This window comes from Varanus komodoensis, unplaced genomic scaffold (assembly GCF_004798865.1).
Source record: "Varanus komodoensis strain SLA01 unplaced genomic scaffold, ASM479886v1 scaffold5, whole genome shotgun sequence".
Taxonomy (NCBI): Eukaryota; Metazoa; Chordata; class Lepidosauria; order Squamata; family Varanidae; genus Varanus; species Varanus komodoensis.
In genome coordinates this window covers 32,841,278-32,860,226 of record NW_025336087.1, presented here as the reverse complement: position 1 = coordinate 32,860,226, position 18,949 = coordinate 32,841,278, and the positions used below count along the sequence as shown (strand labels likewise).

The window sequence follows — 18,949 nt, the reverse complement described above, 5'->3', positions numbered from 1 at the left end:
TGAGCAATGTGTTTTCTCTCTCTCTAGATAAGATAGATAGATAATTTTATTTTCCCACTATTTTATTCATTGTCTTAATTTGTGGTTTTTATATTTATTATTGGATGTTGTGCTACTTTTATTTCTTTATCTTATTTTATTGCTGTTGTTGTAAACCGTCCCGAGATATCAGTGAAGGGACAGTACATAAAAGTTTTAAATAGACGGATGGATGGACAGATAGATATAACCTAAAAGATCAATTAGGTAAGCAGTCTTACCTGATGTTGGCAGTGGTTTATACAGTTCCAGATACTGTTCACCATGTAGTATCTGTAGAAAGACATCAGTACCATTGACTGAATTTACCACCACTCTACTGCTATGCTGTCTCTTAAATCCCCCAACTAAAAGTGAATTTATTTTTATGGTTGCAGCAGAAGATAGCATTAGAGAAGAAAATTATTACGCTAAACACATACGAGTATACCATAACAAATTTAATACAAACTCTCCTGATGTTGCTGTATGGATAAAGGAGGCCCTCAGTTAACAACAACACCATTTTTCTCTGAAAATGCAGAACAAAGCACAGAAGCCTCAAATTTAAGTTCACCATTCACTCTCCACCCAAAGAAATCTGTTCTGGCCTATTGTTAAGCAAGGAAAGTAACAATGCATTGGTACTGTCTGCTATTCGCTTTTTACGGCCTTGTAAATTTTCGGAGTCTTAAGTGGCAATAGTGCTAGATACCTGCCCACATCTTTTCCAAGACTTCTACAGAGTTCTCTGCTTAACTCACACCCTCTTTCTTTCTTGCTAATCTTAGTTAATTTTTCTGACAATTGCACCTCATTATTGCCATTATGCCCTCCTGCCTCTGTTTTTTATCTTTGAAAGCAGGTGTCTTTGGAAAGATGCTGGAAGCTTATTGAGGCTTTCTCCAGGCATCCCACATCATGGAAGAAACACTAGCTGGGGTCACACAACACAACCAGTAACCCTGAATGGCTTAACCATACTTCACAATTCTTTACCATGACCTACCCAACAAATGATCAAGTGATTTCTATGTTATCACGGTTTCCATTTTGCTTGCGCAGTCCTTCTGCTGTTGACATCTACTCAAGCAGCCCCTGTGCCTAAACTTCAATCCCAAACTCCTGCCTGGGTTGTCTACTTCTCCGATTGGCTTACACAGAGAGGTGAGATGGCAGGATTGGCTCATGCAGTTGCCACTCTTTACTGGGGATTCTGTGGTAGTTGCACGCTAGGACCATGGAAACCATGACCCCCACCAAAAGCCATGATAGTACAGAGAAACCAAAGAACAAACTTTAGTTTCAAATTGTGGTTTCTGAAGAACAAACTTACTATGGTGAAATAGCCTATGGGTTTGGACAACACAACAGATCAGCAATGGTAAAAAAGGCTACTATGGCTTGTTGCATTGTCTGAACCCATCCATTATGTGGCATGTACAGCACAGTGTGTTCAATTTCTTTGTTCTTTAGCCCAGTAAAATATATCATGATTGACATCAGTTTGCAAGAATATTGAGGAGATAATATTGTAAAATACAGCTTTCCACTTGGCATTTGGAACCTGCCACATAACTGCTGTAGACTCAGTTGGGGCCAACAAAGTTCTAACTTCTGGCAATGCTCAAAGCTTTAGTGGTATGCGCTGCCTAAAGGAATGAGCAACTAAGGAAAAATGTGTTGTTTCATTTCAAGGCTCCATACTTTATACAAATACATACCCTTTATGCTGACTAAAAGTCCACCCCATTATGAAATCTCTGTGCCATACTAGCTGTGCACACTGTAAACCAGTGATGGCGAACCTTTTAGAGACCGAGTGCCAAAGCTGCAAATGCCAACACTGCAATAATTTTTTTAAAAAATGAAGCACCCAATACAAATCTATCCCTATACCAAAAATAGCTAACACTATTAGTTAACACTAAAGAATTGGATATCCCTTGAATCAACAATCTATGGCAGTGATTCTCAGCAGGGGTTCCTCTGGAATTTGCTGACCACCAGTGCGAGGAGGCCATGTTGCACTGACCACCAGCTTTTGGCCTGCTCTGAAAAAGGCATCTGAGCACATTTCCTACCTTGTGGGAGCTTCTGCTAAAATCACAGCCAGTCCAAGCAAATATATATATATAACCTTGCTCTTGTTTTCGTAAATTCTTCATGAACAATTAAATATGACGCTGTAGATTCAAATATGCCAGGGGGACGGCACAACATTAAAAGAATCTCAGTCTCTTAATTAGAACATCTCTTTGCTAAATCTTACATATCAAATTTCAATTTTTCATAAGAAAACTCAAAGCTAAAATCTTGTGTTAATAAAAACGAATGTATTAAAACTCACACCAAGTCCAAGCAAGCAAGAGAGCAAGCAAGCAAATATCTCCTTGGCAGAGCACTGACCGGCCATGTGAAAGCCCAGACGAGTTGTGGCTAATGAGCTGCAGCTCGTGACATCATCACCTGGCGCCACTACTCCTTTCCAAGCATGCACATGGCCCCTATGTGCGCTGTTATCCAATGCTCGGCTGCAGGGGTGATGCAGGGGCGACTTGGCTCATGTGCCGACAGAGAGGGCTCTGCATGCCCGCTAAGGCATGCGTGCCATAGGTTCGCCACCACTGCTATGGACTATGTGAATATGAAACCAATTCAGCTGTACGGAGGCATGCTTACCTTATTAAACTCAATATTGAGTCCTGGAATGCCAGCCAATGAACCATCCATCATGAAAGACTGAGCAGGTATAACAGCAAAAGTAGGAAGACAACAAAACTCTTCACTTCCTTCAAACAAGAATTTCAGGTGGTCTGGATCTTTTGTTGACATGCCTACGCCAAGTGCATACAAGATGGGCTGCAAAGGAGTGTACTCGTATGCAGCTGAAGGCAACTTCTGGCCAACAACCTTTGCCTGTGAATATTGAAAACAGGAGAACATAGTTTAGCTGCTTAGCCGCTATATTCCAAATGCTCATGCTTATTATCAACTGCAAATAAACTATCACCACTGGTGAATGAGTATCACCTCCAGCTGATCAGACATGCATGCTTTTCTGAAGAGGAAGAGAGAGGAGGGTTTCTCTCTCAGACTATGTGCTACAAACAGCGAACACAACTGTGTATAAATCAATATGCTTCTATCAATGTTATCACCTAGAATTTTTACAGGTTTACAAGTAATGAAAGACTAAAGTATGATCATATTCAAAAATCAAGATAGAACCCTACCCCAGTCCAGATTTAGATTTCAACTAAGCATACAAAGTAGCTTGATTTCAATAATTCAAAGGAATATTTTAAGACCATTATCCTGGGAAAATATTTATATCTTCAAGCATGATCTATTTGAAAATATAAGGTGTTATTTAACTAACCCTCCTGCCAAGAGAACATGGTAACTGCATGGAGCCACTCCTATATGCCTTAAGCGTCTTCTCTGGAGGGCTGTGGGATCCCCCAGAGGGGGGCGGAGGGGACTTGCGCAGGGCTACACAGGGATATCTGGTTCTGGTGTTATTAGGCAGTTCATGCAAGATACATGCTGAATCTGCACAGCAGCCACAAACCAACATCGCATTTTCAGTTCACCCTAAGAACTGGAGAGCCAGTGTGGCGTAGTGGTTAAGAACATGGGACTGGGACTCAGACGATCTGGGTTCTAGTCCCCGCTCAGCCATGGAGTCAACTGGGTGACTTTGGGCCGGTCACAGACTCTCAGCCCAACCTACCTCACAGGGTTGTTGTTGTGGAGCTAAGATGGAGCAGAAGAATGATGTAAGCTGCCTTGAGCCCTTTGAGGAAAAAGGCAGGATATAAATCGAAAAATAAATAAATAAGACGGGATATAAAAATCTCTTAAAGATGCAGATTGAATAGTATGTATTGATTCTCAATTAGATTTTCTTACAGCTGTTATATGTTTACCCTAAATTCCCCCACGATCATATATTTCAAAGGAAAATGTAAAGAGACTGCCTATAATATGCAAATCATAGAGTACCGAATGCCTCTGTTCCTCAAAATGTCTGTTTCATTTCAAATGCATGTTTGCAGGACACAGGCACAGTGAATATACATATGAAATCATAATGCTAGAATTTGTATGTCTTTGCAGAAGCAATATTTTATTTGAATTTATTTTTTTGGAAAGAGAACAAGTATGTTTGAACTTTCTAGGCTCCAAGCAGGAGATTCTCTAGCCTGACTGGGTGTGAACATTATTTTACACAACAGCATGGGAAGGGTGGGAGAAAGGCAGTCCCATTTTCTTCTCCTCTAGCTCACAATTTTAAATTGACCTTTTGAGACAGTACACTGCATCTTCTGATTTATATGTCACAGTAGATTTTCCTGGCTTCAAGCAATGGGATGTCTTCGAGTTGAGTACCTTGTAGAAGCACTTTTACTTACAGGGTCAAAGCCTGTAGAGGATGCTGAGGCACTGTAGCTAGTGGGATTTGGAGAGACATCTGGAGATTCTATTTGACTTAGCACGTCATTCAGCATGCTGACTGATTCTGGAAAGAGAGAGCGCAAATGAGTTTGAAGCCATTAAAAGAAAATAACATTTCCATAGCTACCTCCTGAGTAAATTAGAAGCACTTGCTGCCACCACCAAACACCAACATGGCACTTCAACATGACTTTCAGAAACACTTCTTAACCTGATTTATTTACAGTGTTCTTGCGAGTTTACACATTTCTTAAAATCTTATCTGTTATGGAGCCCAAAAGATATATACAGTAGCTTTGCTAAACTGGGAAAAAACCCAGATTCCTTATCTAAAATAAGCATATAAGGCAGCCTTCACCAACTAGGTATGTTGGGCTACAACTCCCATTACTGCCAATCAGAACTGGCCATGCTGACTGGTGATGATGTGCTTGTCAAATATATAGGAGACCATCCACTGCTTCTCAGGATCAAATTACTCTTTTAATTGAATAGTTCACTCTTTCAGTTTAAGGATGACAATCTATTTTTTTTTAATGTCTATTACATAATTTTGGTCTCTTCTCCTTGTGAGTATTTTCTGCTCTGTATTAATTTTCACAAGAAGTACAAAAACAGGAAAAATAAGTAAAAGGGCTGCTACAACACTTGATACTGACCGCCTGTTGCCTGGCACAGGAAATGACATTCCCACCACTGCCATGAGATTTACAGTGATATTTTAGCAATTGAGCAGACTGAGTCATTTATGTTATATGCAAGGTCACACTCCTAGTCTCTCCATCCGAGACACTAAGCAAATTGGATTACATGAATTGTCTGAAATTTAAGTGCCTTGTGGCGGTAATCAGCTTGACAAGTAAAAATAACCAACCCCTACACATTATGTTAGAAATGTTACAGTGAGCACATCTAAATAAAGTATCAGTTCATTACTTAATATTATTAAAAATCAGCCCTGCTTTCAAGCTATAGAATTCACCACTGCTGCAATCCTATATGCCCTTATTGGGAACAATCCTGCTGAATTCAGTGGGACTTGCTTGAATCTTGCTGATTCAGTAGACATATAGAACACGGCTTCCACATCTTTAAATAAATTACTCTCTCAAGCTTCCTCAAAGACCTGTTCTGCGGCTCTAGGGTTAGCATATCACAAACCAGGTGGGCTAGCAGGGAGAAAGACTTCTTAGCAGTGATCAGTGAAGCAACTACTTTGCTGTCCTTTTGGTGCCAGGTAAACACATTCATATATTCATAGGCCTTCTAGGCATAATTTTAGCAAGGTTATTCCCCCCATCCCCATCCCCATCCCGCCCAGCTTTTAAGATCTTACCACTTTTTAGTTCTCGTATCTGCTATCCCACTTCAAACCAGAAAAAATCTTTTGTTTTATATATCTCTTCAACAGAAACTACAATGGTCATTTTTGTATCAGGCTGTTTGTATAAAAGTATCTGCAATATCTCTTTCAATCAGGGCAGCCCCAGGCTTTGTGAATGGATACAATGGATCTATGTGGTGCTCTTCTGTTGGAGCCTTCTCCCAGCAGCTGCAAGCTAGTTGCAGTTCTTTGTAGGACATGAGCTTTTGGACCTTACAAACCTGCAAAGTAACCAGGTGGCTCCCTACTAGACAAAAAAAAAAAAAACCCTTGGCATTTAGGGAAGAGGCTGCCATAGCCAGCTGGTCCGAAAAGTGCTCTCCAGAAGCTTCTCTCTTGTCACCCTGCCTGAAGAATTGCTTCAGTTCCATGCAGGATTACGTTTCGTTGTGCAAACAATTGTGTGTTACACTTGTATCCCACCTTAAGGAAAGCGGTCAGCACCGCCTTCTAACCTAACACTAGACAGGACAGAGATAGCAGTTTGCCCGAGGCCATCAGGTAAACTGCAGAGCCAAGAGGAGTTTGAAACCTTAATTCCCCATGCCCAAGCCAACAGACCATAATTCAGTTGTGAGTCTTTAAGGTGCCACAAGTCTCATTTTACTGGCCTCCAAATGAACTCCAATCCATACAGGGCACTGATCATAATTTAATGCCATATTCACTATGAATCTTTTAAATGGAGTTTTATTGAGCAAAGATACTTTTATAGCACGAATACACCCAAAACATATAATCTTGCCTTTTCATTACTAAGACCTAAGTCCAATTAGAGAAAGATCATTACAGAGGAAGAAATCATTTTTGAAAATGACACAGTTCATATTTCTGTGTCTCTTAATTACAGCCATATGGGAAGGTCTCTATAGGAAGAATGGCAAGCAAGTTATTAAGTTCAACAGGGAGTATAAAGAACTTTCCTGGTGTCCAAGACCAGGATAGTTTTATGGAGCCATTCCAAGGCTTTGTGGCTTTTATCTTGTTAGGAGCAAAACAGGAGATAATGGCCTTCAATCTGCTTTCCCCCTCACCCCCTCAAAAAAAAAAACTTAGATATGAGCTGCTTAGGCAGTGAGAAATGAAACTGAAGCAGCTCTGTTTACCCCACCCCTGAAGAGGGTTTGGAATCTGTGTGTATACTGCCAGTCTTTGAAATGGGAAGAGAGGAACGTTGTAGATCCTTGGACGAAGCAGAGGGTATTTTGTTTTCATCTTAGGGAAAAGAATTGACATGTTGGTCAGTCAGGTAACTTTGAAGGCATAGCTATGGAGCGTCACCTAGCCTATTCAGGGAATCAGTATGACCAACAGATAAGAGGCCATGTAAGTTCCCTTTTACTTATTTATATTCTTCACACTTATTTCATCACTGCACTCAATTAGTGCATATTGCATGTGATACAGGTGGCTTTATTTCTTCAGGTGAGGTACCTTGGCTGGACCAGACTGTTGAGATTAATAAAGGGCAAAGAAAAATTAGACTATACTCTCACTTTAAATATCTACACACCATTATGAGTCACAGTTTATTGTTCAAATTTTAGGCTATACTGGCAAAAGAAAGGCAAATACTTATGTTAATTGGTATTTTTGTATAATTATATGTGATAGTTTAGTATATAATAGCTTTCACAGCATTAAATTACTTACGTTAATGCTGGTAATAGCTTTTAATGAAATCTCCTGGGACAGCTTGAACTTACAGATACAAAGTAACATAGCTTTTATTTTTAATGTGAATACTCTAATTAGTTTTCCTTACTTAACAGTTCAGTGCCTTGAGGCATTAAGGAAAGGGGCTCTCCTACCAAGGGAAACTTTCTAACGTTATTACATAGAAAAATTTAATAAATTAGCCTGTCAGATATGCATAGTGTTTTTCCTGCCTCTTTTGCTAATTTTCACAGATGAGAGATTAATCAAAGGAACTTCCATCCAAACTATGGCTATACAGGAAGCTGCACAAAAGCAACATTGCTGAATTCCTGACCTAGCAAAATATTTAAGGATACATTGGCTCCTGTAAGCTGAATACTGCCAGCTTACTACTTTGCTAAAAAAATTCAGCAAGCAAAATACACAGCAGAACTATCTTTGTAGCATATCAGACCTTGTGATTAGTGTTTTTCTTCCCAGAATATTAAGTACTTGTTTACAGAACATCATACAGTCAAGCAATTAGCAGTTAAGTACATAGAAGAACAGGTAACATTCAAAGTAACTAGGTAACAATGGCTTTTAGCATTGTATCTGAAGATCAATGCAGCTTTGAGGAGGAGGAGAGGAGGAAGGGAGAACAGATAAATTAGAAGAGGGCAAACAAGGTTAAGAAATCAGTGCTTGACAAGGGTTGGTGTTTTGTTAAGGAATCATGTTGCTGACCTACAGTATGTATCTCTGGAGATGGGACAGGAAGAAGAGAGCAACAGGGCAGTGGCATTATGATGGTTGCTGTTATGTTTACATTCTGCCTATTCCCAATGCAGGGTGGGACTCAAGGCAGCATACAACATTAAAAGCATATTCAAAGTAAAACATAAATAAAGCTATACCAGTGTTAAAATATAATTAAATTAGTAGGATATTACCATTATATAAAACACCAAATTTTAAAAAGCTAAAAATATGTAGAATAAAACTAGTCCAACACAGTCTCACAGGTCCAGGCTACTCCCAAAGGCCTGCTAGAACAAATTTTGCCTACCTCTGAAAACACAAGAGAGAGAGCACCTTGGGGCAGCCACTGAGAAGGCCTCTTTTACATCTCCATCAATAGCATCTGTGAAGGTGGTAGTACTAAAAGCAGTGAAGAAAGTAGTACCTTCCCCAGAGATCTCAGGGTATGAGTAGGTCATAAGTGGGTATATAGTTTTCCAAATAGCCTGAACCCATTCTATAAAGGGCTTGATAGGTCAGTACTAGAACTTTGAATTGTGTCCAGAAACAGACTGGGAGCCAGTGACATTCTTTCAGCAAAGCAGTGGTGTGTTCTGTATAGTCAGCCCCAGCCAACAACCAGCAGCCGGTTTCCAAACTGGCTGAAGTTTCTGAACACTCTTCAGATGAAGCTCCACACAGAACACATTACAGTAATCCAAGCAAGAAGTAACTATGACACATGTCACTGTGGCCAAGTCAAAAAATCTCTAGGAATGGGTTCAGCTGACATACTAGTTTTAACTGTGCAAATGCACTCTTGGCCACTTCCAAAACTTGGGCATCCTGGGTAAGAGTTGAATACAGAAATACACCCAAGCTGTGGATCTGTGTCTTCAGGGAGAGTGTAAGCCCACCCAGCCAAGGCTGAGTCCCTATTCCTTGACCTGCCTTCCAAATGAGCAGAGGTACCTTATCTAGACTGGATTAAGCTTCCATTTGTTTGCCCTCACCCAGTCCATTACTGATTTAGCACTGAAACAGCTTCCATGGAGTAAGGTAAAAAGGAGAAATAGAGTTGGGTGTCATCAGTGTACTGGCAACACTGAAACCCAAACTTCTGGAAACTTCTCCCAACAACATAATGTATAAGCAAATGGACCAGAAGACAAAATAGAACCCTAAGGAACTCTATAGGACAAGGGCCAAGGAGTTGAAAAGAAGTCCCCCAGCACCACCTTCTGGAGCCATTTCTTCTGGAAGGACTGGAGTTGCTGTAAGGCAGTGCCTCCAACTCCTATCTACACAAGGTGGCTCAGAAGGATACCATAGTCAATGGTATCAAAAGTTGCTGACTAGACACCCTCTTCCTGTCTAGTCTCAAGGTGACCAAAGTTGTTTCTGTTCCACAACCAGGGCTGAAGCCAGACTGAAATGAAGACGAATTTAAACTACTACTTTACATTGGTAAATCTCATTATTTTAGCCTCACTAACTTGTTCAACACTGGTACAACTGAATTTCTAAGAGTCTCACTGGCAGACTGTTGCTCTTCTTCAGAAACAAAAACTTAAGAGCGCAGCCACTGCAGTGCCAATTATTTCCGTAAGCATATGATGCAAATAAGAATATTATTTCCACCATTTTTCCATGAAAAGAAGATCAGAGTAAGATTACCAAAACTATAGTAAATTTAAGTTGCCTATACCATGGATAGTCCTAGGATGGGTGGCATTATTAAAGTCACAGATCTTTTCCCATTTATTTTGCACATCTTCCGGTGTCATTGGACTGTTCTTCTGTCTAACAATGGCTCCCAGGGAACGTTCCCATCGTACTAAACAAAGAGCAAAAAGAGAAGATACCTATCAACAGTTCAAAATAGTGGTTAATCAAAAACTGCAGGATCACTGGGTGCCACTACAGTTCAAATGCGGCACTCAATCCATAATTACCAACAATAATGCTACCAATGGAGTTTAAATCTAGCTAAAGAACCAAAACAATTCCCATTATGAACTAAAAATCATAATCAAGGCACATGCACTAAATCTACATTTTATTTTATTGTTTTAGTATTGTGTTCTGTGTCAAAATCAGTTTCTTTCTGAACTACTAGACCAGATGTAGAATACGACTTACATTTTCCAATCCATCCAGCTCCAACCTGTTATATAAAATTTTAAAAGTCAGTATTACTTCAAACAAACAAACAAACAAGAACTGAATACAATGGCATACTGGAGAAAACAACAACTTGGACTTCAGTAGAAATGACATGATGGCCTAGTCCATAGTTCAGCTTAAGATACACACGAACCTTTTATTGTATGTGCAGCTCCCTTCTTGCTTTTCCTTTCATGGCATGAACAATCAATGCAAGATGTTTCAGATTAGTCATGGTTCCCATTCCATCTGAACTAGGAAACTATGGTTAGCAGTTTCAGGATAATTCAGAATGTTATTCCATGGTTTGCAATTTAATTCCCTGGCTCACTCCAACCAGAGTTTCCACTTTCCTTCCTACCAAGTTTTCTTTTTTACTCTCTTGAGTCTGTCAGCATTCTTTGGTCTCTGAGCATGCTCATTCTTCACTGGGCTGTTTTGAGGCTCTTAGTAGGATTTTCTAAATAATTTATTTTATAATTTTAAAGTAAGGGTTATATGAGTTTGCTGATGATCTTTCTTGACTCTTGCTATCTTTACTACATAACTGAAAACACTCTGAGAATGTAACTGAATTAGAATATATGGTGTAGAATGGTTGCATCATGGGGTAGACAATGGATAGTTTACATGCCCAGAAAGCAGCCCTATCTTTCCATTAAGGATGGATTGAAGTTCAAAAAGTGGTCAGGCTCCTTTCATAAATACTGTTTTCCCCCATTCAGGATTTTTTTCCACCATACTTCCAGCTTACCAAGTAGTACAATGCATTACTGTTAAGGAATCATGAGATCTCTTATCAGGGATCTTGTATCAGGAGAACAGTGAACTGAAAATTATCAGATGTACCTTGTCCAAAAAACAAAAATATTCTGAGCATATTTGCATCCCTTCCCATCTCAGTGAAATGAGGGAATCCAATGATAGCACAGCAATTTCCACCAGTTCCTTTTAGATCAAGAAGCCCAACTTCTGATTGGCATAACATTAGCATTTAAACAACTGTTGCTTGCAAATTAACTTAGCATGAGACATAATGCATTTTAACCTTAGCAATCCTGCACAAACAAGGTACTGCATGTATTAGACTTCTTCAAACATTCATGTACATGCACACAAATGGGGAAAAGATAATTACCTCAAATAATCCACTATTCTCTTGACAACTTTCATGGCAAAGCCACAGGACCAGAGGAGCCACATATTCTGGCTTGAAACCATCTAGCATATCTAGGTTAGATGGGGTGTAAAGTAACATATCACAAATTCAAACACTGCACATGGTAGACTAGGCATCTTACATTAAGAAACAAAATTCCAGGCTTGAATAGTGCAATGCATTTGCTCAAATCCATTCCTTATCCTTCTTCCTCACTCCTTTTCCCAATGTTGGTTTTAGACTTTACCCTTCGTGGGGTTAGGAGCCCATCCAGTGCTTTCCTTTGGTGACTTAAGTCAGACAGATACCATACAAAGTTACAGCAATGCCTACTTAAAAAGCAGCCAATAAGATTGATTTTAATTCACTCATCAGTAGAGATTGGAAGCTGGGACACTAGGGATACATGATACAGATATGATTCAAACTGGCACAAAGTTAAGTTATAATTATTTAACTGTAAGCTAAAAAGCTGCTAATTCAGTAATTTTTCTCCTGCCATTCATTTCCTGCTGTGACATGCACAGCCCAAAGAAAATACCCTTCTGGGCAGACAACACATACAGCTCTGGTCTAATGTAGACAGACTCAATTTTCACTTTGGAAAAATGATGCTATGGAATTTCAAAATGCTTACTGAATTTCCTGCTCACATTAAACATGCTAAAACTGCCCCTTGCATTAGAAATTACCCATGTGGCACTACTGGAGTCAAGAAGGAAGTCAGCAGGCAGACTGGCAATCTGCTTTTTGCAAAACATACATTTCTGTCATGAATATGAACAGTTAACAGGTTTTATACATATTGGGTGAAATTCTATCCAGTTTTTCCACTAATGGGACCTCTGCTACCAATGGAACCAAGCATGGAGAGAGGTATTTTTCTCCTCCCTGCATGTCTTCAAAATCTGTTCTGGAGAGTCTCCCACCTTCCAGAGTAGATTTTGAGGGGCACAGAAGGCTGTACAAGGGGAAAAGGAGGGTAAAAGACCTGCCATGTGAGTGGGGTTCGGCTTACACATTTTCTGCCTGTTAATTACACACTTAATGCAGAAACTATGAATGACACATTAAAATAATGTCCAAAGTTTAAGGAAAAAAGATGATTAAATAATAGTCCCAAAAACATATACTTCAGATGGGAAAGGGAAGTTTCATACGTTCCACAAAGTCCATATTTCTTCCTAGCATTAGAAGAGAGGCCATAAACAGGAAGAAATCCATATCTAATTAAATGTACCACAAATGCGGTTTTTTAACAATTCAGGAGAAAAAGCCTCACATACTGTATGTGCTACTTTCCCCCACTTTCAAAAGCAGTCAACTCTACTTGTGTCAAATCTGGAAAGCTTTTAGCGTTGCCTTCTAAAGCACTGTATACCTATTAAATTGGCACAGATGATTCCTACAAAGAAGTTAATGCAACATTTCTGTGTGCCCCTCTAAAAGAACTAAGAACTGTGAAATACACACTTGCACAAGGTTAGTAAATTAAACTTGCCCATTTTTAAAAGAACGGGCACTATCTAGCTTACTGTAGCTGTCTGATTGCATTGCTCATTTTAAGAGTTGGGCTCAAAATTCTTAACGCAGTTTGGAAAAGGGATTTTTTTTTGATGCCTTGCATCTGTGCTTAATGTTCCACTTTATTTTTTAGTAACTAAGAGTATTCAAGCAATAACACAAAGACCAACAGTGTCATCAATCAACTAAATTGTTTAGATGTGCCTCTTGAAGCCACCTGAGGAACCAAATGATGTGAGTATATTGCAATCCATAAATGTCCTGAGGTGAAACAGAGGTATCTAAACACAGCCAAAGGGAACTGGCAGAACCGGAAGCACTGTGGAAATAGCAGAGTCAGGCAGCTCTAGAGGTCTGGTATTGAAGCAGTCAGGTACCTCATTCATGGGAGACGGGCAATATGCATCGGGGACCGATAAAGAGCAGGCATTCTCACTGGCAATTGGAACATGGGCCCTGTTAACCCACAACATGTGCCATGCAAACAGTTTTGAGTAGCTCTTTAGCTTGCTTTTATATAACATTATTCTCAAGGGGGGAGCTTCATCCACAATTATTAAGGTAAGATAAACTTGATGTATATAGATTTGATCCATTAAGAATCCATGGGAATTAAAAATCAATTTAATTTCAAACTGTGTGCAGCATCAGATCAAAGCTTTATCCAGTCTAATGCGACATCCCGTTCAACACACTTTTTCCAATAGTGCCCAGTCTTGGGAAATGTATTATCATGGTAGAGAAAACCATCCTGCTAGGATAATGTATAGGTACAGAGTATTGAGGTCCTAATTTTAGATTTTAGCAAAATATACTATAGATTGGCTGCAGAATCAGACTAGAGAGCACTTCTTAATCACATCTTCTCATATGGGAGAGATGTAATGAGTGGAGTGCCACAGAGTTCAGTTACAGGCCCAGCACTCTAACTTTTGTATTAATGATTTGGATGAGGAGATACAGAGAATGATTAGCAAATTTGCAGACGACAAAAAATTGAGTGAGAAAGCCAGTGTAGCGTAGTGGTTAAATGTGCAGGGCTGAGACTCAGGAGATCTGATTTCTGGTTCCCACTCAGCCAAGGAGTTCACTGGGTGACTTTGGGCCAGTCACAGGCTCTCGACCCAACCTCTCTCACAGGGTTGCTGTTCAGAGGATAAGACAGAGAGGGAAAGAATTATGAAAGCCACCTTGAGTTCCTTGGAAAGAACAAAGTGGGGTATAAATATAATACCCTTTGATCACTTCAAAGTGATCTTGATAGGTTGAAGCACTGGGCTGAAATCAACAGAATGAAGTTTAAAGAAGCAAAATGCACAGTTACAAGATTGGGGATACTTGGATCAGCAATGCTACAAGCAAGAAGGATCTTAGAAATGTTGTAGATCACAAGCTCAATAGCAGTCTGCAATATGATGTCATTGCAAATAAATAAATAAATAAAAGCAAGTGATATTTGGGTTGTATTTATTGAAGTATCATTTCCAAATCACATAAAGTACTAGTTCCCTTCTACTCAGTGCTGGCTAGGCCTCATCTTGAATACCGTGTCCAAGTTTGGGCACCCCAGTTTAAGAAAGATGCAGACAAGCTGGAAAGGGTTCAAAGGAGGGCAACAGATGATCAGGGGACTGGAAACAATACCTTATTGAGGACAGGCTAAAAGAACTGGGCATGTTTAGCCTTGACAAGACTGAGAGATGATGGCATTCAACAAGTACTGGAAAGGCTGTCACACAGAAGAGGGCTAAGATCTCTCCTCAGTTGCATTGGGTCCTGGTTACCTGAAGGAGCGCTTGCATCCATATATGCCCAGCCGCCCCCTGAGATCGGCAGGAGAGGCCCTTCTCCGGGAACCCTCCGTGAAAGAAATTAGGAGGGTGAGTACCCGGAGGAGGGCTTTCTCAGCGGTGGCGCCCAAGTTATGGAACGCGCTCCCCAGAGAGGTCTGCCTGGCGCCATCGTTATTTGTTTTTCGGCGCCAGGCAAAGACCTTTTTATTTAAGCAGCATTTTAAATGTTAATATTATTGAATTTTATCTGGCCAGGGCGGCTTATTTTATATTGTATAGTTGTATTTTATTTTAATGTTTATATTTTTAATTATAATTATTTAACTAATTGTTGTAAGCCGCCCTGAGGCTTCGGCGAATGGGGCGGCATAAAAATGTTTTAATAAATAAATAAAATAAATAAATTAGTGTGCAGGGCATGGAAAAATGGGCTGTAGTTCCAGGATCACAGAGTTTGGTTGAACATCAGAAAAAACTTCCTGACTGTTAAGTCAATATGGCAGCGGAAACCAATTACCTAGGGAGGTTGTGTGCTCTCTCACACTGGAGGCATTCAAGATGTAGCTGGATGACAATCTTTTAAGGATGCTTTAACCTGGAGTCCTTCAGTGAACAAGACGTTTGACTTGATGGCCTTCTTGGCCCCTTTCAGCTCTACTCTTCCATGATTCTATACTTGCAAACCTGTTTTCCATAGATTGTTCTAGTATTTTCTCTTTCTTTAAAGTAATAATAACTGGATATTATCCTAAACAGATAACTTTTAGGGTTCTATGTTTTGTTTCCTAATGGCTGCTGTTATTTCAGCATGCTGCGGCTTCTTGCTTCGAAAATGGGGTATTTCAGTGATTTACTGACCAAACCCAAAGCTCAAAGACTGAAGAAAATTCAAAAGCATAATCATGTCAGAGAAATTCCACCGCACCCAGTCCATCAGTTGCTTACCCTGAGGCATCACGGTCTGTGTCAGCCGGGACCCAGCAGTGGGAGCGATGGTGTTACAATGGATGTTGTACTTCCTGCCTTCAACTGCAAGGGTGTTTGCAAGACCCAAAAGGCCAAGCTTGGCGGCACTGTAGTTTGCCTGACCGAAGTTGCCATATATTCCAGCAGCTGAGGTAGTCATAATTATTCTTGAAAACGAAAAGGAACAAATCTCCGTGTTAACATGCCATAGCAACAAGAGCTATGGAAGATGATACAGGATACTTTGCCCCTTGTGACATGGCAGCCCTTTTATGATTGATTCACTGAGTGCTCTGGGCGTGTCCCACCTTTGCTGGCCCCTGACAGAAAGTTTCCCAACCCACATGCACTCCTTGGCAGATCAGTACCTGCCTATACTTGTTTTCCAAATAAAATTAGAAAATTCTAATCTTCTGCTTGTGCTTTGTCCACAGTGTGATACTTTCTTTGCCTGCCCAAGAAGTGGGTTTTGCTCATCACCCCTCCCTTGCACCCCCTCTGCTCACTGAAGCTGCTAGCATTCACTATTCTGCTCCCCTCGCTCTCCCTCTCTGTGTTCTGACTACCTGAGAAGCCGTTTGACTTGGAACTCCCACTTCACCTGCTCCCACTGCCCAAACAAGGAGTTGCTCTCACTCCCCCTGCCATTGTGGTTCTTTCCTCTCCCTTCCATCAGGTGAAAAGTGACTATTCCCGCCCTCCCACCAACACCCCCAACTCTGGTCTCCAGCAGGTCCAAAAGTAGCTTAAGTTCCAGCAGCCTAACTCCCGTCCCTGGTCTCCAAGAGCACAATAAGCATTTCCAGGTCTCTCTCCTCACCTGCCAGGCTACTCCCACTAAGCTTCCAGCCTGATTGCTGTTCACTCACTACCCTCCATTGCCACAGTGGGCTAGTTCCCTGGTTTTTATAGCCATTGTTTCTTAGAAACAAACACAGCTGTGCAACTCTTGAAAAATCTTTGTGAAGTCAAGATTAGCAGCATGTTAGGCTGACAGTTTAGCACCAGGAACAGGGTAATGCTTACACAGCTCAGGTGTGCCAGAAATACACTTATCGGGAAAGGATGCTTACATTGGATATGGTTACTGATGAGGATATGGGAGGAAAAAGGACAGGTAATTCTTTTATTTAAAATATCATCTTTTTTAGGAAGAAAGTAATAAACACATTATCAGTAACAATATTTTCCTACTTGCTATCCTTGACAAAACCTTGGATCCATCAATAGTACATTCAGTGAATGACCAAATCCACTTACCTTCCAAAGTTCTGTTTTTTCATATGGTTCCAAGCAGCTCGGGTTACCAGGAAGGATCCCTTCAAATGCACTTTGTGAATTATATCTAGAAAGAATTCAATAGGCTGAATACATGCATTTCTTGAAGGAGTCCCAAGTATGCAGAAATGGCTCTTGCTACTTCATCAACTCACCCCAATCGTCATCACTGATCCTAGTGAATGAACGATCCCTCAGTATCCTACAAGGAAGCAGAATAATCACAAACTCAATCAGGCTTATAAAAACAGAATACAAGAAGAGAAAGCATGCATTTAGATTTACTTACCCGGCATTATTGACGAGAATATCTGCAAAATAAATGCAGGCAAAATGTTCAGATGTATCAATATGCATCTACTCTGTTCCTAGTTCTGGTATGCATGCTAATTTTTACCACTACATTATTTGCATTTAATCTGATAAAAACAGAGAGAGAACAAGGCCAGAAATGAATAATGTTTTGTTTTGTGATCTGTACTTGTAAAAGAAAACTTGTATTGTACACCCTCAATCTTGTTGGTGGGGTAATTTCTGCATTTTCATCAAAGTACAGCATGATATCCATTATGTATATGCCATGTTTCTGCAAAATTGGGGTTCACGTGTGAGTTCACATACGCTTCTGAATAAAGACTTGTATTTACAGGTAAGAAATACCAATTCCTGCTTTTACTCTATTATTAAATGATGCAAAATGTTTTTCCTTGTTTATGTGTAACTGCTCTATGCCATTTTAAGCTTCATTACAGTACTATGCATAACAAAAAATCTGCAAAGTGTGCATGACTGGATCCCAATGAATATTAACATCCTTACTCTTGACATACCAGCTTCAATCAGCAGTTCTCACATACTGTGATGTGCCAGTGGAGTTCCCCCAGGGGTTGGAATCTATCTGCTTGCCAAAGGATATGGCTTGAACACACAGAAGAGCGTACTCATGAAACTTCAAGTGGATGTAGTTTTTTTACTATCCAGATCCAACTGATCAGAGCAACTATGTGGAAGCTAATTTCCTTGATTTCAATGGAAATGGCATCTCTATTTAGGACAGAAATAAGGTGCCTCAGAATGTCAGGCTTTTCATGTTGCACAGCAGCATATTGGCGGTGCCAAGTAATTCTGATTCAGCAGATTGCAGCAAAATCACCTCCTTATGCTGCTGGGAAGAGGAATCACATATTAAGGGCACAGAATTGCTACCATATCACCATCATTTTGTGTGTATCTCTCCATTGACTGCTAGAGGTAGGGGCAAGAAAAAGTGCAACTATGCCCATAATACTGGGAAAGGGATCCTACAGATATTACTGGTACAGAAGATTTGACTTAGCAATGATTGCCAAGAAGCAAAGGTTCTAAAAAAAACCCACAGGGCAGACTCCTAATATTCTCTTGGGATCAAATAACCCAAAACCAAAAAAGTCAGTCATTTCCACAATTAGTACACAGATTCTCATAACTAATGTCAGTTAATACAATAGCTGAATTTGCACACAACACTAAGCCATGTTTTTATGTTATCCATCATTCCTGGATTTAGCCATGAATTGTCTTGCAGATCAATGAACAAACTTGTTTCCCTTATTTCTGGTTGGTTTGTCATGCACCATTTTGCCAGCCTTCAGAGTGGTGTCCTTTTTCAGTTGTTCTTGCCATAGGCCTCTACTCTGGGGCAGACAGCAGTGCAAACAAGCCAGGAAGTCTAGGCTCAAACTTCACATCAAGCCATGATTTACATAAGTCAGACTTCATAAGCAAAGAACAAATGATAGCTTCTATTTGTCAGACAGTTAAACCACAATTTGCTTGAAGGAA

General features: G+C 40.1%; 1 protein-coding gene across 1 annotated transcript in view; it reads right to left on the bottom strand.

The window, feature by feature from the left end:
- The window catches only part of HSD17B4 (hydroxysteroid 17-beta dehydrogenase 4), a 70,558-nt gene that overhangs the window by 37,688 nt on the left and 13,921 nt on the right, over window positions 1-18,949 (bottom strand). Inside the window, exons 5-14 of the mRNA XM_044446242.1 lie at window positions 17,418-17,439; window positions 17,284-17,330; window positions 17,111-17,195; window positions 15,830-16,017; window positions 11,547-11,638; window positions 10,385-10,409; window positions 9,951-10,079; window positions 4,437-4,543; window positions 2,701-2,937; window positions 261-312 (exon numbers count right to left, since the gene is read on the bottom strand). Coding sequence (XP_044302177.1) covers window positions 261-312; window positions 2,701-2,937; window positions 4,437-4,543; window positions 9,951-10,079; window positions 10,385-10,409; window positions 11,547-11,638; window positions 15,830-16,017; window positions 17,111-17,195; window positions 17,284-17,330; window positions 17,418-17,439 — 984 coding nt within the window. The remainder of the gene's footprint in view (window positions 1-260; window positions 313-2,700; window positions 2,938-4,436; window positions 4,544-9,950; window positions 10,080-10,384; window positions 10,410-11,546; window positions 11,639-15,829; window positions 16,018-17,110; window positions 17,196-17,283; window positions 17,331-17,417; window positions 17,440-18,949) is intronic.